Genomic DNA, 27,449 nt, shown 5'->3' with positions numbered 1-27,449 from the left:
TAGACGTACAGAGGTCCATTATCAGCAACCATCACTCCTGTGTTCCAATGGCACGTTGTGTTAGCTAATCCAAGTTTATCATTTTAAAAGGATAATTGATCATTAGAAAACCATTTTGCAATTATGTTAGCACAGCTGAAAACGGTGGTTCTGATTAAAGAAGCAATAAAACTGGCCTTCTTTAGACTAGTTGAGTATCTGGAGCATCAGCATTTGTGGGTTTGATTACAGGCTCAAAATGGCCATAATAATGAAAGTCGTCAGTCTATTTTTGTTCTGAGAAATGAAGGCTATTCCATGCGAGAAATTGCCAAGAAACTGAAGATCTCGTACAACACTGGGTACTACTCTCTTCACAGAACAGCGCAAACTGGTGTTTTGCGGGTACTATTTAATTGCGGGTACTTGGTAATTTCTCGTAAGGAATATCCTTAATTTCTGAAGAGTGAGAGAGGAGGTCTACCTCCCACTCAGTCTGAGAGAGAGAGAGAGAGAGAGAGAGAGAGAGAGAGAGAGAGAGAGAGAGAGAGGAGAGAGAGAGAGAGAGAGAGAGAGAGAGAGAGAGAGAGAGAGAGAGAGAGAGAGAGAGAGAGAGAGAGAGAGAGAGAGAGAGAGAGAGAGAGAGAGAGAGAGAGAGATCTACCTCCCACTCAGTCTATTCTGAAGAGAGAGTGCGAGGGGAGCTGTCTTGAGAGCACAGCGTCATAGACGATAACACCACTGCAGAGACACGGGCATTGGCACAGCGCCTGACAGCTGGCATTTCTTTGCACTTAGTCGTAAATGGGGGGAGTTTACTTGTTCAGATTTCTCCTGCGCATCCCGGCCTCTCTCATTATGTTGGAATCCTCCTAACTTGATGGACTTCCCCATCCCTTTCAGCTGGCTACAGCAGTAGAAGTCTGAGGACAACGAGGCAGAGGAGAGACAAGGTTACGCTCCACAGGAGAGGGATATAACTGGGTAGGTCTGGATGTGGTTATGGCTGAGTCTTCCAGCTAACACCATGCCTTTATTCTACAACCACGTCCGGTGGCTGGATGTGGACATAATCATTACCAAAAGGGAGATTTATAATAAGTGACTTGGACACACAACCATGGCCACTGTGGAAGTGTTTCTCTCCGTCTTGATGCTTGTCATTATAGTAGTGTCGTTGCTGTCCAACACTGTGGTGCTGATCTGCTTTCTGTACAACCCAGAGATCAGGAAGCAAGTGCCCTGTGTGTTCACCCTCAACCTCACTTTCTGCAATTTGTTGCTGACCGTTTCCAACATGCCTCTAACTCTGGCGGGTCTCATCAACGAGGGTCAGCCTGGAAGTGACGCTTTCTGTCAGTTCGTCGGCTTTTCGGAGACTTTCTTAACGACGAATTCGATGTTGAGCATGGCCGCTCTGAGCATCGACAGGTGGATCGCCGTAGTGTTTCCGTTGAGGTACCACTCTAGAATACGACATAGAGACGCAGCTCTTGTGCTCGGATACACGTGGATACATTCTATGTCTTTTTCGACAGCGGCGGCTTGTCTCTCTTGGGTGGGATACCATCCGCTTTACGCGTCGTGCACTCTCGCCGACGTGACGGAGAACAGTCAGACCCCGTTTGTTATCTTTACAGTGCTTTTTCACTCCCTCACCTTTCTCCTGTCATTTCTAGTCCTGTGTGTCACATACCTGAAAGTGCTGAAGGTGGCAAGGTTCCACTGTAAACGGATAGACGTTATCACAATGCAAACTTTAGTGCTGCTTGTGGATATTCACCCAAGGTAAGAGGAGGTCTTTGAGTTGTATCTTCCTGTGTGCACCATAACTCCAACTCACCGTTGTTTTCATTTCATGTTGAAACCAGAACTATGCATCATGGGACATTTCTTTATTCTATTATATTATGATCTGTTGTGTTATATTCTATTGTGTTATATTCTATTGTGTTATATTCTGTCGTGTTATATTCTATTGTGTTAAATTCTATTGTGTTATATTCTATTGTGTTATATTATATTGTGTTATATTCTGTCGTGTTATATTCTATTGTGTTATATTCTATTGTGTTATATTCTGTCGTGTTATATTCTATTGTGTTATATTCTATTGTGTTATATTCTATTGTGTTATATTCTGCCGTGTTATATTCTATTGTGTTATATTGTGTTATATTATATTGTGTTATATTCTATTGTGTTCTATTCTATCGTGTTATATTCTATTGTGTTATATTCTATTGTGTTTTACTATATTGTGTTATATTCTATCGTGTTCTATTCTATCGTGTTCTATTCTATTGTGTTCTATTCTATTGTGTCCTATTCTATTGTGTTCTATTCTATTGTGTTCTATTATATTGTGTTATATTCTATTGTGTTTTACTATATTGTGTTCTATTCTTTCACATTCTATTCTATTGTGTTCTATTCTATTGTGTTATATTCTATTGTGTTTTATTTTATTGTGTTATATTCTGTTGTGTTTTACTATATTGTGTTATATTCTATTGTGTTATTTTCTATTGTGTTATATTATATTGTTTTTTATTATACTGTGTTCTATTGTGTTCTATTCTATTGTGTTATATTGTGTTATATTCTATTGTGTTATATTCTGTCGTGTTATATTCTATTGTGTTATATTCTATTGTGTTATATTCTATTGTGTTATATTCTGTCGTGTTATATTCTATTGTGTTATATTCTATTGTGTTATATTCTGTCGTGTTATATTCTATTGTGTTATATTCTATTGTGTTCTATTGTGTTCTATTCTGTCGTGTTATATTCTATTGTGTTATATTCTATTGTGTTCTATTCTATTGTGTTATATAGTGTTATATTCAATTGTGTTATATTCTATTGTGTTATATTCTGTCGTGTTATATTCTATTGTGTTATATTCTATTGTGCAATATTCTATTGTGTTCTATTCTATTGTGTTATATTTTATTGTGTTTTACTATATTGTGTTATATTCTATTGTGTTCTATTCTTTCACATTCTATTCTATTCTATTCTATTGTGTTATATTCTATTGTGTTTTATTTTATTGTGTTATATTCTGTTGTGTTTTACTATATTGTGTTATATTCTATTGTGTTATTTTCTGTCGTGTTATATTCTATTGTGTTATATTCTATTGTGTTATATTCTGTCGTGTTATATTCTATTGTGTTATATTCTATTGTGTTATATTCTATTGTGTTATATTCTGCCGTGTTATATTCTATTGTGTTATATTGTGTTATATTATATTGTGTTATATTCTATTGTGTTCTATTCTATCGTGTTATATTCTATTGTGTTATATTCTATTGTGTTTTACTATATTGTGTTATATTCTATCGTGTTCTATTCTATCGTGTTCTATTCTATTGTGTTCTATTCTATTGTGTCCTATTCTATTGTGTTCTATTCTATTGTGTTCTATTATATTGTGTTATATTCTATTGTGTTTTACTATATTGTGTTCTATTCTTTCACATTCTATTCTATTGTGTTCTATTCTATTGTGTTATATTCTATTGTGTTTTATTTTATTGTGTTATATTCTGTTGTGTTTTACTATATTGTGTTATATTCTATTGTGTTATTTTCTATTGTGTTATATTATATTGTTTTTTATTATACTGTGTTCTATTGTGTTCTATTCTATTGTGTTATATTGTGTTATATTCTATTGTGTTATATTCTGTCGTGTTATATTCTATTGTGTTATATTCTATTGTGTTATATTCTATTGTGTTATATTCTGTCGTGTTATATTCTATTGTGTTATATTCTATTGTGTTATATTCTGTCGTGTTATATTCTATTGTGTTATATTCTATTGTGTTCTATTGTGTTCTATTCTGTCGTGTTATATTCTATTGTGTTATATTCTATTGTGTTCTATTCTATTGTGTTATATAGTGTTATATTCAATTGTGTTATATTCTATTGTGTTATATTCTGTCGTGTTATATTCTATTGTGTTATATTCTATTGTGCAATATTCTATTGTGTTCTATTCTATTGTGTTATATTTTATTGTGTTTTACTATATTGTGTTATATTCTATTGTGTTCTATTCTTTCACATTCTATTCTATTCTATTCTATTGTGTTATATTCTATTGTGTTTTATTTTATTGTGTTATATTCTGTTGTGTTTTACTATATTGTGTTATATTCTATTGTGTTATTTTCTATTGTGTTATATTATATTGTTTTTTATTATACTGTGTTCTATTGTGTTCTATTCTATTGTGTTATATTGTGTTATATTCTATTGTGTTATATTCTGTCGTGTTATATTCTATTGTGTTATATTCTATTGTGTTATATTCTATTGTGTTATATTCTATTGTGTTATATTCTGTCGTGTTATATTCTATTGTGTTATATTCTATTGTGTTCTATTGTGTTCTATTCTATTGTGTTTTATTGTGTTATATTCTATTGCGTTATATTCTGTCGTGTTACATTCTATTGTGTTATATTCTATTGTGTTCTATTCTATTGTGTTATATAGTGTTATATTCTATTGTGTTATATTCTATTGTGTTATATTCTGTCGTGTTATATTCTATTGTGTTATATTCTATTGTGCAATATTCTATTGTGTTCTATTCTATTGTGTTATATTTTATTGTGTTTTACTATATTGTGTTATATTCTATTGTGTTCTATTCTATTGTGTTATATTCTATTGTGTTATATTATAGTGTGTTATATTCTATTCTGTTTTATTTTATTGTGTTATATTCTATCGCGTTCTATTCTATTGTGTTCTATTCTATTGTGTTCTATTCTATTGTGTTCTATTCTATTGTGTTATATTCTATTGTGTTTTACTATATTGTGTTTTACTATATTGCGTTATATTCTATCGCGTTCTATTCTATTGTGTTCTATTCTATTGTGTTCTATTCTATTGTGTTCTATTATATTGTGTTATATTCTATTGTGTTTTATTTTATTGTTTTATATTCTGTTGTGTTTTATTGTGTTATATTCTATTGTGTTATATTCTGTCGTGTTATATTCTATTGTGTTATATTCTATTGTGTTCTATTGTGTTCTATTCTATTGTGTTATATAGTGTTATATTCTATTGTGTTATATTCTATTGTGTTATATTCTGTCGTGTTATATTCTGTCGTGTTATATTCTATTGTGTTATATTCTATTGTGCAATATTCTATTGTGTTATATTCTATTGTGTTATATTCTATTGTGTTATATTCTATTGTGTTATATTTTATTGTGTTTTACTATATTGTGTTATATTCTATTGTGTTATATTCTATTGTGTTCTATTCTATTGTGTTATATTCTATTGTGTTATATTATATTGTGTTATATTCTATTGTGTTATATTCTATTGTGTTTTACTATATTGTGTTATATTCTATTGTGTTATTTTCTATAGTGTTATATTATATTGTGTTTCATTATACTGTTTTCGATTGTGTTCAATTTTATTGTGTTCTATTGTGTTCTATTCTATTGTGTTTTATTGTGTTATATTCTATTGTGTTATATTCTGTCGTGTTATATTCTATTGTGTTATATTCTATTGTGTTCTATTGTGTTCTATTCTATTGTGTTATATAGTGTTATATTCTGTCGTGTTATATTCTATTGTGTTATATTCTGTCGTGTTATATTCTATTGTGTTATATTCTATTGTGCAATATTCTATTGTGTTCTATACTATTGTGTTATATTCTATTGTGTTATATTCTATTGTGTTATATTTTATTGTGTTTTACTATATTGTGTTTTACTATATTGTGTTATATTCTATTGTGTTCTATTCTATTGTGTTCTATTCTATTGTGTTCTATTCTATTGTGTTCTATTCTATTGTGTTATATTCTATTGTGTTATATTCTATTGTGTTATATTCTATTGTGTTTTACTATATTGTGTTATATTCTATTGTGTTATTTTCTATAGTGTTATATTATATTGTGTTTTATTATACTGTTTTCGATTGTGTTCAATTCTATTGTGTTCTATTGTGTTATATTCTATTGTGTTATATTCTATTGTGTTATTTTCTATTGTGTTATTTTCTATTGTGTTATTTTCTATTGTGTTATTTTCTATTGTGTTTTATTCTATTGTGTTATATTCTATTGTGTTTTACTTTATTGTGTTATATTCTATTGTGTTATTTTCTATAGTGTTATATTATATTGTGTTTCATAATACTGTGTTCTATTGTGTTCTATTCTATTGTGTTATATTGTGTTATATTCTATTGTGTTATATTCTATTGTGTTATTTTCTATTGTGTTATTATATTGTGTTTTATTATACTGTGTTATATTGTGTTATATTATATTGTGTTATATTCTATTGTGTTATATTGTGCTATATTCTATTGTGTTATATTCTATTGTGTTATATTATATTGTGTTATATTCTATTGTGTTATATTACATTGTCTTATATTCTATTGTGTTTTATTCTTTTGTTTTATATTGCATTCAATTCTATTGTGTTCTATTATGTTGTGTTCTGTTGAGTCTGTTCTATTCTGTTCTATTATGATGTGTTCTGTTGAGTCTATTCTATTGTGTTCTATTATGTTGTGTTCTATTGAGTCCATTCTATTGTGTTCTATTATGTTGTGTTCTGTTGAGTCTATTCTATTGTGTTCTATTATGTTTTGTTGAGTCTATTCTATTGTGTTCTATTATGTTGTGTTCTATTGAGTCTATTCTATTGTGTTCTATTATGTTGTGTTCTATTATATTGTGTTATATTCTATTGTGTTTTATTTTATTGTGTTATATTCTGTTGTGTTTTACTATATTGTGTTATATTCTATTGTGTTATTTTCTATTATGTTATATTATATTGTTTTTTATTATACTGTGTTCTATTGTGTTCTATTCTATTGTGTTATATTGTGTTATATTCTATTGTGTTATATTCTATTGTGTTACATTCTGTCGTGTTATATTCTATTGTGTTATATTCTATTGTGTTATATTCTGTCGTGTTATATTCTATTGTGTTATATTCTATTGTGTTCTATTGTGTTCTATTCTATTGTGTTTTATTGTGTTATATTCTATTGTGTTATATTCTGTCGTGTTATATTCTATTGTGTTATATTCTATTGTGTTCTATTGTGTTCTATTCTATTGTGTTATATTCTATTGTGTTATATTCTATTGTGTTATATTCTGTCGTGTTATATTCTATTGTGTTATATTCTATTGTGCAATATTCTATTGTGTTATATTCTATTGTGTTATATTCTATTGTGTTATATTTTATTGTGTTTTACTATATTGTGTTATATTCTATTGTGTTATATTCTATTGTGTTATATTCTATTGTGTTATATTCTATTGTGTTATATTCTATTGTGTTTTACTATATTGTGTTATATTCTATTGTGTTATTTTCTATAGTGTTATATTATATTGTGTTTTATTATACTGTTTTCGATTGTGTTCAATTCTATTGTGTTCTATTGTGTTCTATTCTATTGTGTTTTATTGTGTTATATTCTATTGTGTTATATTCTGTCGTGTTATATTCTATTGTGTTATATTCTATTGTGTTCTATTGTGTTCTATTCTATTGTGTTATATAGTGTTATATTCTATTGTGTTATATTCTGTCGTGTTATATTCTATTGTGTTATATTCTATTGTGCAATATTCTATTGTGTTCTATTCTATTGTGTTATATTCTATTGTGTTATATTCTATTGTGTTATATTTTATTGTGTTTTACTATATTGTGTTATATTCTATTGTGTTATATTCTATTGTGTTATATTCTATTGTGTTATATTCTATTGTGTTATATTCTATTGTGTTTTACTATATTGTGTTATATTCTATTGTGTTATTTTCTATAGTGTTATATTATATTGTGTTTTATTATACTGTTTTCGATTGTGTTCAATTCTATTGTGTTCTATTGTGTTCTATTCTATTGTGTTTTATTGTGTTATATTCTATTGTGTTATATTCTGTCGTGTTATATTCTATTGTGTTATATTCTATTGTGTTCTATTGTGTTCTATTCTATTGTGTTATATAGTGTTATATTCTATTGTGTTATATTCTGTCGTGTTATATTCTATTGTGTTATATTCTATTGTGCAATATTCTATTGTGTTCAATTCTATTGTGTTCTATTGTGTTATATTCTATTGTGTTATATTCTATTGTGTTATATTCTATTGTGTTATTTTCTATTGTGTTATATTCTATTGTGTTTTATTCTATTGTGTTATATTCTATTGTGTTTTACTTTATTGTGTTATATTCTATTGTGTTATTTTCTATAGTGTTATATTATATTGTGTTTCATAATACTGTGTTCTATTGTGTTCTATTCTATTGTGTTATATTGTGTTATATTCTATTGTGTTATATTCTATTGTGTTATTTTCTATTGTGTTATTATATTGTGTTTTATTATACTGTGTTATATTGTGTTATATTATATTGTGTTATATTATATTGTGTTATATTCTATTGTGTTATATTGTGCTATATTCTATTGTGTTATATTCTATTGTGTTATATTATATTGTGTTATATTCTATTGTGTTATATTACATTGTCTTATATTCTATTGTTTTTATTCTTTTGTTTTATATTGCGTTCAATTCTATTGTGTTCTATTATGTTGTGTTCTGTTGAGTCTGTTCTATTCTGTTCTATTATGATGTGTTCTGTTGAGTCTATTCTATTGTGTTCTATTATGTTGTGTTCTATTGAGTCCATTCTATTGTGTTCTATTATGTTGTGTTCTGTTGAGTCTATTCTATTGTGTTCTATTATGTTTTGTTGAGTCTATTCTATTGTGTTCTATTATGTTGTGTTTTGTTGAGTCTATTCTATTGTGTTCTATTATGTTGTGTTCTGTTGAGTCTATCCTATTGTGTTCTATTTTACTGTGTTCTGTTGAGTCTATTCTATTGTGTTCTATTATGTTGTGTTCTATTGAGTCTATTCTATTGTGTTCTATTATGTTGTGTTCTATTGAGTCTATTCTATTGCGTTCTATTATGTTGTGTTCTGTTGAGTCTATTCTATTGTGTTCTATTCTACTGTGTTCTATTGAGTCTATTCTATTGTGTTCTGTTGTGTTCTAGTCTACTGCGGTCTATTGTGTTCTATTGTGTTCTATTCTATTGTGTTCTACTCTTATGTTATATTTTGTTTTCTATTCTATGGTGTTCTTTTGTGTTCTGTTGTGTTCTATTCTATTGTGTTCTATTCTATTGTGTTCTACTCTTATGTTATATTTTGTTTTCTATTCTGTTGTGTTCTATTCTATTGTGTTCTACTGCGTTCTGTTATATTGTGTTCTATTCCATTACTTTCTATTGTGATCTTTTGTGTTCTATTCTATTACATTCTATTGTGATCTTTTGTGTTCTATTCTATTACATTCTATTGTGATCTTTTGTGTTCTATTCTATTACATTCTATTGTGATCTTTTGTGTTCTATTGTGTTCTATTCTATTGTGTTCTATTCTATTACGTTCTATTGTGATTTTTTGTGTTCTATTCTATTGTGTTCTAATCCATTATGTTTTACTGTGTTCTATTGTGTTCAATATCTGTTCTACATGCAGTAATTCCAGATAGTTAATGGTTATATATACATGCAGTAACTCCAGATAGTTAATGGTTATATATACATGCAGTAACTCCAGATAGTTAATGGTTATATATACATGCAGTAACTCCAGATAGTTAATGGTTATATATACATGTAGTAACTCCAGATAGTTAATGGTTATATATACAGGCAGTAACTCCAGATAGTTAATGGTTATATCTGTTCTACATGCAGTAACTCCAGATAGTTAATGGTTATATATACATGTAGTAACTGCAGATAGGTAATGGTTATATCTGTTCTACATGCAGTAACTCCAGATAGTTAATGGTTATATCTGTTCTACATGCAGTAACTCCAGATAGTTAATGGTTATATATACATGTAGTAACTCCAGATAGTTAATGGTTATTTATACATGCAGTAACTCCAGATAGTTAATGGTTATATATACATGTAGTAACTCCAGATAGTTAATGGATATATATACATGTAGTAACTCCAGATAGTTAATGGTTATATATACAGGCAGTAACTCCAGATAGTTAATGGTTATATCTGTTCTACATGCAGTAACTCCAGATAGTTAATGGTTATATATACATGTAGTAACTCCAGATAGTTAATGGTTATATATACATGTAGTAACTGCAGATAGGTAATGGTTATATCTGTTCTACATGCAGTAACTCCAGATAGTTAATGGTTATATCTGTTGTACATGCAGTAACTCCAGATAGTTAATGGTTATATATACATGTCGTAACTCCAGATAGTTAATGGTTATTTATACATGCAGTAACTCCAGATAGTTAATGGTTATATATACATGTAGTAACTCCAGATAGTTAATGGTTATATATGTTCTACATACAGTAACTCCAGATAGTTAATGGTTATATATACATGCAGTAACTCCAGATAGTAAATGGTTATATATACATGCAGTAACTCCAGATAGTTAATGATTATATCTGTTCTACATGCAGTAACTCCAGATAGTTAATGGTTATATATACATGTAGTAACTCCAGATAGTTAATGGTTATATATATATGCAGTAACTCCAGATAGTTAATGGTTATATATACATACAGTAACTCCAAATAGTTAATGGTTATATATACATGCAGTAACTCCAGATAGTTAATGGTTACATATACATACAGTAACTCCAGATAGTTAATGGTTATATCTGTTCTACATGCAGTAACTTCAGATAGTTAATGGTTATATATACATGCAGTAACTCCAGATAGTTAATGGTTACATATACATACAGTAACTCCAGATAGGTAATGGTTATATCTGTTCTACATGCAGTAACTCCAGATAGTTAATGGTTATATATGTTCTACATACAGTAACTCCAGATAGTTAATGGTTATATATACATGCAGTAACTCCAGATAGTAAATGGTTATATATACATGCAGTAACTCCAGATAGTTAATGATTATATCTGTTCTACATGCAGTAACTCCAGATAGTTAATGGTTATATATACATGTAGTAACTCCAGATAGTTAATGGTTATATATATATGCAGTAACTCCAGATAGTTAATGGTTATATATACATACAGTAACTCCAAATAGTTAATGGTTATATATACATGCAGTAACTCCAGATAGTTAATGGTTACATATACATACAGTAACTCCAGATAGTTAATGGTTATATCTGTTCTACATGCAGTAACTTCAGATAGTTAATGGTTATATATACATGCAGTAACTCCAGATAGTTAATGTTTATATATACATACAGTAACTCCAGATAGTTAATGGTTATATCTGTTCTACATGCAGTAACTCCAGATAGTTAATGGTTATATATACATGCAGTAACTCCAGATAGTTAATGGTTATATATACATGCAGTAACTCCAGATAGTTAATGGTTATATATACAGGCAGTAACTCCAGATAGTTAATGGTTATATCTGTTCTACATGCAGTAACTCCAGATAGTTAATGGTTATATATACATGTAGTAACTCCAGATAGTTAATGGTTATATATACATGTAGTAACTGCAGATAGGTAATGGTTATATCTGTTCTACATGCAGTAACTCCAGATAGTTAATGGTTATATATACATGTAGTAACTGCAGATAGGTAATGGTTATATCTGTTCTACATGCAGTAACTCCAGATAGTTAATGGTTATATATACATGTAGTAACTCCAGATAGTTAATGGTTATATATACATGTAGTAACTGCAGATAGGTAATGGTTATATCTGTTCTACATGCAGTAACTCCAGATAGTTAATGGTTATATATACATGTAGTAACTCCAGATAGTTAATGGATATATATACATGTAGTAACTCCAGATAGTTAATGGTTATATATACAGGCAGTAACTCCAGATAGTTAATGGTTATATCTGTTCTACATGCAGTAACTCCAGATAGTTAATGGTTATATATACATGTAGTAACTCCAGATAGTTAATGGTTATATATACATGTAGTAACTGCAGATAGGTAATGGTTATATCTGTTCTACATGCAGTAACTCCAGATAGTTAATGGTTATATCTGTTCTACATGCAGTAACTCCAGATAGTTAATGGTTATATATACATGTCGTAACTCCAGATAGTTAATGGTTATTTATACATGCAGTAACTCCAGATAGTTAATGGTTATATATACATGTAGTAACTCCAGATAGTTAATGGTTATATATGTTCTACATACAGTAACTCCAGATAGTTAATGGTTATATATACATGCAGTAACTCCAGATAGTTAATGATTATATCTGTTCTACATGCAGTAACTCCAGATAGTTAATGGTTATATATACATGTAGTAACTCCAGATAGTTAATGGTTATATATATATGCAGTAACTCCAGATAGTTAATGGTTATATATACATACAGTAACTCCAAATAGTTAATGGTTATATATACATGCAGTAACTCCAAATAGTTAATGGTTATATATACATGCAGTAACTCCAGATAGTTAATGGTTACATATACATACAGTAACTCCAGATAGTTAATGGTTATATCTGTTCTACATGCAGTAACTTCAGATAGTTAATGGTTATATATACATGCAGTAACTCCAGATAGTTAATGTTTATATATACATACAGTAACTCCAGATAGTTAATGGTTATATCTGTTCTACATGCAGTAACTCCAGATAGTTAATGGTTATATATACATGCAGTAACTCCAGATAGTTAATGGTTATATATACATGCAGTAACTCCAGATAGTTAATGGTTATATATACATGCAGTAACTCCAGATAGTTCATGGTTATATATACATACAGTAACTCCAGATAGTTAATGGTTATATATACAGGCAGTAACTCCAGATAGTTAATGGTTATATCTGTTCTACATGCAGTAACTCCAGATAGTTAATGGTTATATATACATGTAGTAACTCCAGATAGTTAATGGTTATATATACATGCAGTAACTCCAGATAGTTAATGGTTATATATACATACAGTAACTCCAAATAGTTAATGGTTATGTATACATGCAGTAACTCCAGATAGTTAATGGTTATATATACATACAGTAACTCCAGATAGTTAATGGTTATATCTGTTCTACATGCAGTAACTCCAGATAGTTAATGGTTATATCTGTTCTACATGCAGTAACTCCAGATAGTTAATGGTTATATATACAGGCAGTAACTCCAGATAGTTAATCGTTATATCTGTTCTACATGCAGTAACTCCAGATAGTTAATGGTTATATATACATGTAGTAACTCCAGATAGTTAATGGTTATATATACATGCAGTAACTCCAGATAGTTAATGGTTATATATACATACAGTGACTCCAAATAGTTAATGGTCATGTATACATGCAGTAACTCCAGATAGTTAATGGTTATATATACATACAGTAACTCCAGATAGTTAATGGTTATATCTGTTCTACATGCAGTAACTCCAGATAGTTAATGGTTATATCTGTTCTACATGCAGTAACTCCCGATAGTTAATGGTTATATATACATGCAGTAACTCCAGATAGGTAATGGTTATATATACATACAGTAACTCCAGATAGTTAATGGTTATATCTGTTCTACATGCAGTAACTCCAGATAGTTAATGGTTATATATACCGGCAGTAACTCCAGATAGTTAATGGTTATATATACATACAGTAACTCCAGATAGTTAATGGTTATATCTGTTCTACATGCAGTCACTCCAGATAGTTAATGGTTATATCTGTTCTGCATGCAGTAACTCCAGATAGTTAATGTTTATATATACATGCAGTAACTCCAGATAGTTAATGGTTATATCTGTTCTACATGCAGTAACTCCAGATAGTTAATGGTTATATATACATGCAGTAACTCCAGATAGTTAATGGTTAAATATACATGCAGTAACTCCAGATAGTTAATGGTTATATATACATGCAGTTACTCCAGATAGTTATTGGTTATATATACAGGCAGTAACTCCAGATAGTTAATGGTTATATCTGTTCTACATGCAGTAACTCCAGATAGTTAATGGTTATATATACCGGCAGTAACTCCAGATAGTTAATGGTTATATATACATACAGTAACTCCAGATAGTTAATGGTTATATCTGTTCTACATGCAGTCACTCCAGATAGTTAATGGTTATATCTGTTCTACATGCAGTAACTCCAGATAGTTAATGGTTATATATACATGCAGTAACTCCAGATAGTTAATGGTTATATATACATACAGTAACTCCAGATAGTTAATGGTTATATATACAGGCAGTAACTCCAGATAGTTAATGGTTATATCTGTTCTACATGCAGTAACTCCAGATAGTTAATGGTTATATATACATGTAGTAACTCCAGATAGTTAATGGTTATATATATATGCAGTAACTCCAGATAGTTAATGGTTATATATACATACAGTAACTCCAAATAGTTAATGGTTATATATACATGCAGTAATTCCAGATAGTTAATGGTTACATATACATACAGTAACTCCAGATAGTTAATGGTTATATCTGTTCTACATGCAGTAACTCCAGATAGTTAATGGTTATATATACATGCAGTAACTCCAGATAGTTAATGGTTATATATACATACAGTAACTCCAGATAGTTAATGGTTATATATACAGGCAGTAACTCCAGATAGTTAATGGTTATATCTGTTCTACATGCAGTAACTCCAGATAGTTAATGGTTATATATACATGTAGTAACTCCAGATAGTTAATGGTTATATATATATGCAGTAACTCCAGATAGTTAATGGTTATATATACATACAGTAACTCCAAATAGTTAATGGTTATATATACATGCAGTAATTCCAGATAGTTAATGGTTACATATACATACAGTAACTCCAGATAGTTAATGGTTATATCTGTTCTACATGCAGTAACTCCAGATAGTTAATGGTTATATATACATGCAGAAACTCCAGATAGTTAATGGTTATATCTGTTCTACATGCAGTAACTTCAGATAGTTAATGGTTATATATACATTCAGTAACTCCAGATAGTTAATGGTTATATCTGTTCTACATGCAGTAACTCCAGATAGTTAATGGTTATATATACATGCAGTAACTCCAGATAGTTAATGGTTATATATACATACAGTAACTCCAGATAGTTAATGGTTATATATACAGGCAGTAACTCCAGATAGTTAATGGTTATATCTGTTCTACATGCAGTAACTCCAGATAGTTAATGGTTATATATACATGTAGTAACTCCAGATAGTTAATGGTTATATATATATGCAGTAACTCCAGATAGTTAATGGTTATATATACATACAGTAACTCCAAATAGTTAATGGTTATATATACATGCAGTAATTCCAGATAGTTAATGGTTACATATACATACAGTAACTCCAGATAGTTAATGGTTATATCTGTTCTACATGCAGTAACTCCAGATAGTTAATGGTTATATATACATGCAGAAACTCCAGATAGTTAATGGTTATATCTGTTCTACATGCAGTAACTTCAGATAGTTAATGGTTATATATACATTCAGTAACTCCAGATAGTTAATGGTTATATACATACAGTAACTCCAGATAGTTAATGGTTATATCTGCTCTACATGCAGTATCCTGATAGTTAATGTTTATATCTGTTCTACATACAGTAACTCCAGATAGGTAATGGTTATATATACATACAGTAACTCCAGATAGTTAATGGTTATATCTGTTCTACATGCAGTACCTCCAGATAGTTAATGTTTATATCTGTTCTACATACAGTAACTCCAGATAGTTAATGGTTATATCTGTTCTACATGCAGTAACTCCAGATAGTTAATGGTTATATATACCGGCAGTAACTCCAGATAGTTAATGGTTATATATACATACAGTAACTCCAGATAGTTAATGGTTATATCTGTTCTACATGCAGTCACTCCAGATAGTTAATGGTTATATCTGTTCTGCATGCAGTAACTCCAGATAGTTAATGTTTATATATACATGCAGTAACTCCAGAGAGTTAATGGTTATATCTGTTCTACATGCAGTAACTCCAGATAGTTAATGGTTATATATACCGGCAGTAACTCCAGATAGTTAATGGTTATATATACATACAGTAACTCCAGATAGTTAATGGTTATATCTGTTCTACATGCAGTAACTCCAGATAGTTAATGGTTATATATACATGCAGTAACTCCAGATAGTTAATGGTTATATATACATACAGTAACTCCAGATAGTTAATGGTTATATCTGTTCTACATGCAGTCACTCCAGATAGTTAATGGTTATATCTGTTCTGCATGCAGTAACTCCAGATAGTTAATGTTTATATATACATGCAGTAACTCCAGAGAGTTAATGGTTATATCTGTTCTACATGCAGTAACTCCAGATAGTTAATGGTTATATATACCGGCAGTAACTCCAGATAGTTAATGGTTATATATACATACAGTAACTCCAGATAGTTAATGGTTATATCTGTTCTACATGCAGTAACTCCAGATAGTTAATGGTTATATATACATGCAGTAACTCCAGATAGTTAATGGTTATATATGTTCTACATGCAGTAACTCCAGATAGTTAATGGTTATATATACATGCAGTAACTCCAGATAGTTAATGGTTATATATACATGCAGTAACTCCAGATAGTTAATGGTTATATATACATGCAGTAACTCCAGATAGTTAATGGTTATATATACATACAGTAACTCCAGATAGTTAATGGTTATATATACAGGCAGTAACTCCAGATAGTTAATGGTTATATCTGTTCTACATGCAGTAACTCCAGATAGTTAATGGTTATATATACATGTAGTAACTCCAGATAGTTAATGGTTATATATATATGCAGTAACTCCAGATAGTTAATGGTTATATATACATACAGTAACTCCAAATAGTTAATGGTTATATATACATGCAGTAATTCCAGATAGTTAATGGTTACATATACATACAGTAACTCCAGATAGTTAATGGTTATATCTGTTCTACATGCAGTAACTCCAGATAGTTAATGGTTATATATACATGCAGAAACTCCAGATAGTTAATGGTTATATCTGTTCTACATGCAGTAACTTCAGATAGTTAATGGTTATATATACATTCAGTAACTCCAGATAGTTAATGGTTATATATACATACAGTAACTCCAGATAGTTAATGGTTATATCTGCTCTACATGCAGTATCCTGATAGTTAATGTTTATATCTGTTCTACATACAGTAACTCCAGATAGTTAATGGTTATATATACAGACAGTAACTCCAGATAGTTAATGGTTATATCTGTTCTACATGCAGTAACTCCAGATAGTTAATGGTTATATATACATGCAGTAACTCCAGATAGTTAATGGTTAAATATACATGCAGTAACTCCAGATAGTTAATGGTTATATATACAGGCAGTAACTCCAGATAGTTAATGGTTATATCTGTTCTACATGCAGTAACTCCAGATAGTTAATGGTTATATATACCGGCAGTAACTCCAGATAGTTAATGGTTATATATACATACAGTAACTCCAGATAGTTAATGGTTATATCTGTTCTACATGCAGTCACTCCAGATAGTTAATGGTTATATCTGTTCTACATGCAGTAACTCCAGATAGTTAATGGTTATATATACATGCAGTAACTCCAGATAGTTAATGGTTATATATACATGCAGTAACTCCAGATAGTTAATGGTTATATATACATACAGTAACTCCAGATAGTTAATGGTTATATATACAGGCAGTAACTCCAGATAGTTAATGGTTATATCTGTTCTACATGCAGTAACTCCAGATAGTTAATGGTTATATATACATGTAGTAACTCCAGATAGTTAATGGTTATATATATATATGCAGTAACTCCAGATAGTTAATGGTTATATATACATACAGTAACTCCAAATAGTTAATGGTTATATATACATGCAGTAATTCCAGATAGTTAATGGTTACATATACATACAGTAACTCCAGATAGTTAATGGTTATATCTGTTCTACATGCAGTAACTCCAGATAGTTAATGGTTATATATACATGCAGAAACTCCAGATAGTTAATGGTTATATCTGTTCTACATGCAGTAACTTCAGATAGTTAATGGTTATATATACATTCAGTAACTCCAGATAGTTAATGGTTATATATACATACAGTAACTCCAGATAGTTAATGGTTATATCTGCTCTACATGCAGTATCCTGATAGTTAATGTTTATATCTGTTCTACATACAGTAACTCCAGATAGTTAATGGTTATATATACAGACAGTAAATCCAGATAGTTAATGGTTATATCTGTTCTACATGCAGTAACTCCAGATAGTTAATGGTTATATATACATGTAGTAACTCCAGATAGTTAATGGTTATATATACATGCAGTAACTCCAGATAGTTAATGGTTATATCTGTTCTACATGCAGTAACTCCAGATAGTTAATGGTTATATATACATGCAGTAACTCCAGATAGTTAATGGTTAAATATACATGCAGTAACTCCAGATAGTTAATGGTTATATATACATGCAGTAACTCCAGATAGTTAATGGTTGTATATACAGGCAGTAACTCCAGATAGTTAATGGTTATATCTGTTCTACATGCAGTAACTCCAGATAGTTAATGGTTATATATACCGGCAGTAACTCCAGATAGTTAATGGTTATATGTACATACAGTAACTCCAGATAGTTAATGGTTATATATACATGTAGTAACTCCAGATAGTTAATGGTTATATATACATGCAGTAACTCCAGATAGTTAATGGTTATATCTGTTCTACATGCAGTAACTCCAGATAGTTAATGGTTATATATACATGCAGTAACTCCAGATAGTTAATGGTTAAATATACATGCAGTAACTCCAGATAGTTAATGGTTATATATACATGCAGTAACTCCAGATAGTTAATGGTTGTATATACAGGCAGTAACTCCAGATAGTTAATGGTTATATCTGTTCTACATGCAGTAACTCCAGATAGTTAATGGTTATATATACCGGCAGTAACTCCAGATAGTTAATGGTTATATGTACATACAGTAACTCCAGATAGTTAATGGTTATATCTATTCTACATGCAGTCACTCCAGATAGTTAATGGTTATATCTGTTCTACATGCAGTAACTCCAGATAGTTAATGGTTATATATACATGCAGTAACTCCAGATAGTTAATGGTTATATATGTTCTACATGCAGTAACTCCAGATAGTTAATGGTTATATATACATGCAGTAACTCCAGATAGTTAATGGTTATATATACATGCAGTAACTCCAGATAGTTAATGGTTATATATACATGCAGTAACTCCAGATAGTTAATGGTTATATATACATACAGTAACTCCAGATAGTTAATGGTTATATATACAGGCAGTAACTCCAGATAGTTAATGGTTATATATACCGGCAGTAACTCCAGATAGTTAATGGTTATATATACATACAGTAACTCCAGATAGTTAATGGTTATATCTGTTCTACATGCAGTCACTCCAGATAGTTAATGGTTATATCTGTTCTACATGCAGTAACTCCAGATAGTTAATGGTTATATATACATGCAGTAACTCCAGATAGTTAATGGTTATATATGTTCTACATGCAGTAACTCCAGATAGTTAATGGTTATATATACATGCAGTAACTCCAGATAGTTAATGGTTATATATACATGCAGTAACTCCAGATAGTTAATGGTTATATATACATGCAGTAACTCCAGATAGTTAATGGTTATATATACATACAGTAACTCCAGATAGTTAATGGTTATATATACAGGCAGTAACTCCAGATAGTTAATGGTTATATCTGTTCTACATGCAGTAACTCCAGATAGTTAATGGTTATATATACATGTAGTAACTCCAGATAGTTAATGGTTATATCTGTTCTACATGCAGTCACTCCAGATAGTTAATGGTTATATCTGTTCTACATGCAGTAACTCCAGATAGTTAATGGTTATATATACATGCAGTAACTCCAGATAGTTAATGGTTAAATATACATGCAGTAACTCCAGATAGTTAATGGTTATATATACATGCAGTAACTCCAGATAGTTAATGGTTGTATATACAGGCAGTAACTCCAGATAGTTAATGGTTATATCTGTTCTACATGCAGTAACTCCAGATAGTTAATGGTTATATATACCGGCAGTAACTCCAGATAGTTAATGGTTATATATACATACAGTAACTCCAGATAGTTAATGGTTATATCTATTCTACATGCAGTCACTCCAGATAGTTAATGGTTATATATACATGCAGTAACTCCAGATAGTTAATGGTTATATATGTTCTACATGCAGTAACTCCAGATAGTTAATGGTTATATATACATGCAGTAACTCCAGATAGTTAATGGTTATATATACATGCAGTAACTCCAGATAGTTAATGGTTATATATACATGCAGTAACTCCAGATAGTTAATGGTTATATATACATACAGTAACTCCAGATAGTTAATGGTTATATATACAGGCAGTAACTCCAGATAGTTAATGGTTATATATACCGGCAGTAACTCCAGATAGTTAATGGTTATATATACATACAGTAACTCCAGATAGTTAATGGTTATATCTGTTCTACATGCAGTCACTCCAGATAGTTAATGGTTATATCTGTTCTACATGCAGTAACTCCAGATAGTTAATGGTTATATATACATGCAGTAACTCCAGATAGTTAATGGTTATATATGTTCTACATGCAGTAACTCCAGATAGTTAATGGTTATATATACATGCAGTAACTCCAGATAGTTAATGGTTATATATACATGCAGTAACTCCAGATAGTTAATGGTTATATATACATGCAGTAACTCCAGATAGTTAATGGTTATATATACATACAGTAACTCCAGATAGTTAATGGTTATATATACAGGCAGTAACTCCAGATAGTTAATGGTTATATCTGTTCTACCTGCAGTAACTCCAGATAGTTAATGGTTATATCTGTTCTACATGCAGTAACTCCAGATAGTTAATGGTTATATATACATGTAGTAACTCCAGATAGTTAATGGTTATATATATATGCAGTAACTCCAGATAGTTAATGGTTATATATACATACAGTAACTCCAAATAGTTAATGGTTATATATACATGCAGTAATTCCAGATAGTTAATGGTTACATATACATACAGTAACTCCAGATAGTTAATGGTTATATCTGTTCTACATGCAGTAACTCCAGATAGTTAATGGTTATATATACATGCAGAAACTCCAAATAGTTAATGGTTATATCTGTTCTACATGCAGTAACTTCAGATAGTTAATGGTTATATATACATTCAGTAACTCCAGATAGTTAATGGTTATATATACATACAGTAACTCCAGATAGTTAATGGTTATGTCTGCTCTACATGCAGTATCCTGATAGTTAATGTTTATATCTGTTCTACATACAGTAACTCCAGATAGTTAATGGTTATATATACAGACAGTAAATCCAGATAGTTAATGGTTATATCTGTTCTACATGCAGTAACTCCAGATAGTTAATGGTTATATATACATGTAGTAACTCCAGATAGTTAATGTTTATATATACATGCAGTAACTCCAGATAGTTAATGGTTATATCTGTTCTACATGCAGTAACTCCAGATAGTTAATGGTTATATATACATGCAGTAACTCCAGATAGTTAATGGTTGTATATACAGGCAGTAACTCCAGATAGTTAATGGTTATATCTGTTCTACATGCAGTAACTCCAGATAGTTAATGGTTATATATACCGGCAGTAACTCCAGATAGTTAATGGTTATATATACATGTAGTAACTCCAGATAGTTAATGGTTATATCTGTTCTACATGCAGTCACTCCAGATAGTTAATGGTTATATCTGTTCTACATGCAGTAACTCCAGATAGTTAATGGTTATATATACATGCAGTAACTCCAGATAGTTAATGGTTATATATGTTCTACATGCAGTAACTCCAGATAGTTAATGGTTATATATACATGCAGTAACTCCAGATAGTTAATGGTTATATATACATACAGTAACTCCAGATAGTTAATGGTTATATCTGTTCTACATGCAGTAACTCCAGATAGTTAATGGTTATATATACATGTAGTAACTTCAGATAGTTAATGGTTATATATACATTCAGTAACTCCAGATAGTTAATGGTTATATATACATACAGTAACTCCAAATAGTTAATGGTTATATATACATGCAGTAACTCCAGATAGTTAATGGTTATATATACATGCAGTAACTCCAGATAGTTAATGGTTATATATACATACAGTAACTCCAGATAGTTAATGGTTATATCTGTTCTACATGCAGTAACTCCAGATAGTTAATGGTTATATATACATGTAGTAACTTCAGATAGTTAATGGTTATATATACATTCAGTAACTCCAGATAGTTAATGGTTATATATACATACAGTAACTCCAAATAGTTAATGGTTATATATACATGCAGTAATTCCAGATAGTTAATGGTTACATATACATACAGTAACTCCAGATAGTTAATGGTTATATCTGTTCTACATGCAGTAACTCCAGATAGTTAATGGTTATATATACATGCAGAAACTCCAGATAGTTAATGGTTATATCTGTTCTACATGCAGTAACTTCAGATAGTTAATGGTTATATATACATTCAGTAACTCCAGATAGTTAATGGTTATATATACATACAGTAACTCCAGATAGTTAATGGTTATATCTGCTCTACATGCAGTATCCTGATAGTTAATGTTTATATCTGTTCTACATACAGTAACTCCAGATAGTTAATGGTTATATATACAGACAGTAAATCCAGATAGTTAATGGTTATATCTGTTCTACATGCAGTAACTCCAGATAGTTAATGGTTATATATACATGTAGTAACTCCAGATAGTTAATGTTTATATATACATGCAGTAACTCCAGATAGTTAATGGTTATATCTGTTCTACATGCAGTAACTCCAGATAGTTAATGGTTATATATACATGCAGTAACTCCAGATAGTTAATGGTTAAATATACATGCAGTAACTCCAGATAGTTAATGGTTATATATACATGCAGTAACTCCAGATAGTTAATGGTTGTATATAGAGGCAGTAACTCCAGATAGTTAATGGTTATATCTGTTCTACATGCAGTAACTCCAGATAGTTAATGGTTATATATACCGGCAGTAACTCCAGATAGTTAATGGTTATATATACATACAGTAACTCCAGATAGTTAATGGTTATATCTGTTCTACATGCAGTAACTCCAGATAGTTAATGGTTATATATACATGCAGTAACTCCAGATAGTTAATGGTTATATATGTTCTACATGCAGTAACTCCAGATAGTTAATGGTTATATATACATGCAGTAACTCCAGATAGTTAATGGTTATATATACATGCAGTAACTCCAGATAGTTAATGGTTATATATACATGCAGTAACTCCAGATAGTTAATGGTTATATATACATACAGTAACTCCAGATAGTTAATGGTTATATATACAGGCAGTAACTCCAGATAGTTAATGGTTATATCTGTTCTACATGCAGTAACTACAGATAGTTAATGGTTATATATACATGTAGTAACTCCAGATAGTTAATGGTTATATATATATGCAGTAACTCCAGATAGTTAATGGTTATATCTGTTCTACATGCAGTCACTCCAGATAGTTAATGGTTATATCTGTTCTACATGCAGTAACTCCAGATAGTTAATGGTTATATATACATGCAGTAACTCCAGATAGTTAATGGTTATATATGTTCTACATGCAGTAACTCCAGATAGTTAATGGTTATATATACATGCAGTAACTCCAGATAGTTAATGGTTATATATACATGCAGTAACTCCAGATAGTTAATGGTTATATATACATGCAGTAACTCCAGATAGTTAATGGTTATATATACATACAGTAACTCCAGATAGTTAATGGTTATATATACAGGCAGTAACTCCAGATAGTTAATGGTTATATCTGTTCTACATGCAGTAACTACAGATAGTTAATGGTTATATATACATGTAGTAACTCCAGATAGTTAATGGTTATATATATATGCAGTAACTCCAGATAGTTAATGGTTATATATACATACAGTAACTCCAAATAGTTAATGGTTATATATACATGCAGTAATTCCAGATAGTTAATGGTTACATATACATACAGTAACTCCAGATAGTTAATGGTTATATCTGTTCTACATGCAGTAACTCCAGATAGTTAATGGTTATATATACATGCAGAAACTCCAGATAGTTAATGGTTATATCTGTTCTACATGCAGTAACTTCAGATAGTTAATGGTTATATATACATTCAGTAACTCCAGATAGTTAATGGTTATATATACATACAGTAACTCCAGATAGTTAATGGTTATATCTGCTCTACATGCAGTATCCTGATAGTTAATGTTTATATCTGTTCTACATACAGTAACTCCAGATAGTTAATGGTTATATATACAGACAGTAACTCCAGATAGTTAATGGTTATATCTGTTCTACATGCAGTAACTCCAGATAGTTAATGGTTATATATACATGCAGTAACTCCAGATAGTTAATGGTTAAATATACATGCAGTAACTCCAGATAGTTAATGGTTATATATACAGGCAGTAACTCCAGATAGTTAATGGTTATATCTGTTCTACATGCAGTAACTCCAGATAGTTAATGGTTATATATACCGGCAGTAACTCCAGATAGTTAATGGTTATATATACATACAGTAACTCCAGATAGTTAATGGTTATATCTGTTCTACATGCAGTCACTCCAGATAGTTAATGGTTATATCTGTTCTACATGCAGTAACTCCAGATAGTTAATGGTTATATATACATGCAGTAACTCCAGATAGTTAATGGTTATATATACATGCAGTAACTCCAGATAGTTAATGGTTATATATACATGCAGTAACTCCAGATAGTTAATGGTTATATATACATGCAGTAACTCCAGATAGTTAATGGTTATATATACATACAGTAACTCCAGATAGTTAATGGTTATATATACAGGCAGTAACTCCAGATAGTTAATTGGTTATATATACATACAGTAACTCCAGATAGTTAATGGTTATATATACAGGCAGTAACTCCAGATAGTTAATGGTTATATCTGTTCTACATGCAGTAACTCCAGATAGTTAATGGTTATATATACATGTAGTAACTCCAGATAGTTAATGGTTATATATATATGCAGTAACTCCAGATAGTTAATGGTTATATATACATACAGTAACTCCAAATAGTTAATGGTTATATATACATGCAGTAATTCCAGATAGTTAATGGTTACATATACATACAGTAACTCCAGATAGTTAATGGTTATATCTGTTCTACATGCAGTAACTCCAGATAGTTAATGGTTATATATACATGCAGAAACTCCAAATAGTTAATGGTTATATCTGTTCTACATGCAGTAACTTCAGATAGTTAATGGTTATATATACATTCAGTAACTCCAGATAGTTAATGGTTATATATACATACAGTAACTCCAGATAGTTAATGGTTATATCTGCTCTACATGCAGTATCCTGATAGTTAATGTTTATATCTGTTCTACATACAGTAACTCCAGATAGTTAATGGTTATATATACATGCAGTAACTCCAGATAGTTAATGGTTATATATACATGCAGTAACTCCAGATAGTTAATGGTTATATATACATGCAGTAACTCCAGATAGTTAATTGGTTATATATACATACAGTAACTCCAGATAGTTAATGGTTATATATACAGGCAGTAACTCCAGATAGTTAATGGTTATATCTGTTCTACATGCAGTAACTCCAGATAGTTAATGGTTATATATACATGTAGTAACTCCAGATAGTTAATGGTTATATATATATGCAGTAACTCCAGATAGTTATTGGTTATATATACATACAGTAACTCCAAATAGTTAATGGTTATATATACATGCAGTAATTCCAGATAGTTAATGGTTACATATACATACAGTAACTCCAGATAGTTAATGGTTATATCTGTTCTACATGCAGTAACTCCAGATAGTTAATGGTTATATATACATGCAGAAACTCCAGATAGTTAATGGTTATATCTGTTCTACATGCAGTAACTTCAGATAGTTAATGGTTATATATACATTCAGTAACTCCAGATAGTTAATGGTTATATATACATACAGTAACTCCAGATAGTTAATGGTTATATCTGCTCTACATGCAGTATCCTGATAGTTAATGTTTATATCTGTTCTACATACAGTAACTCCAGATAGTTAATGGTTATATATACAGACAGTAACTCCAGATAGTTAATGGTTATATCTGTTCTACATGCAGTAACTCCAGATAGTTAATGGTTATATATACATGCAGTAACTCCAGATAGTTAATGGTTAAATATACATGCAGTAACTCCAGATAGTTAATGGTTATATATACAGGCAGTAACTCCAGATAGTTAATGGTTATATCTGTTCTACATGCAGTAACTCCAGATAGTTAATGGTTATATATACCGGCAGTAACTCCAGATAGTTAATGGTTATATCTGTCCTACATGCAGTCACTCCAGATAGTTAATGGTTATATCTGTTCTACATGCAGTCACTCCAGATAGTTAATGGTTATATCTGTTCTACATGCAGTAACTCCAGATAGTTAATGGTTATATATACATGCAGTAACTCCAGATAGTTAATGGTTATATATACATGCAGTAACTCCAGATAGTTAACGTTTATATATACATGCAGTAACTCCAGATAGTTAATGGTTATATATACATACAGTAACTCCAGATAGTTAATGGTTATATATACAGGCAGTAACTCCAGATAGTTAATGGTTATATCTGTTCTACATGCAGTAACTCCAGATAGTTAATGGTTATATATACATGTAGTAACTCCAGATAGTTAATGGTTATATATATATGCAGTAACTCCAGATAGTTAATGGTTATATATACATACAGTAACTCCAAATAGTTAATGGTTATATATACATGCAGTAATTCCAGATAGTTAATGGTTACATATACATACAGTAACTCCAGATAGTTAATGGTTATATCTGTTCTACATGCAGTAACTCCAGATAGTTAATGGTTATATATACATGCAGAAACTCCAAATAGTTAATGGTTATATCTGTTCTACATGCAGTAACTTCAGATAGTTAATGGTTATATATACATTCAGTAACTCCAGATAGTTAATGGTTATATATACATACAGTAACTCCAGATAGTTAATGGTTATAT

The 27,449-nt window shown here is 30.0% G+C and overlaps 1 protein-coding gene across 1 annotated transcript in view; it reads left to right on the top strand.

Annotated features, from left to right (window-relative positions):
- Nucleotides 1-1,099: 1,099 nt before the first annotated feature.
- LOC106593316 (G-protein coupled receptor 26-like) overlaps nt 1,100-27,449 on the top strand; it is a 97,254-nt gene continuing 70,904 nt past the window's right edge. Inside the window, exon 1 of the mRNA XM_045700566.1 lies at nt 1,100-1,767. Coding sequence (XP_045556522.1) covers nt 1,100-1,767 — 668 coding nt within the window. The remainder of the gene's footprint in view (nt 1,768-27,449) is intronic.

This window comes from Salmo salar, chromosome 18 (genome assembly GCF_965601325.2).
Source record: "Salmo salar chromosome 18, fSalSal1, whole genome shotgun sequence".
Taxonomy (NCBI): domain Eukaryota; kingdom Metazoa; phylum Chordata; class Actinopteri; order Salmoniformes; family Salmonidae; genus Salmo; species Salmo salar.
The sequence above is the reverse complement of the archived record's forward strand: the minus strand, read 5'-3'. Positions and strand labels throughout refer to the sequence as shown.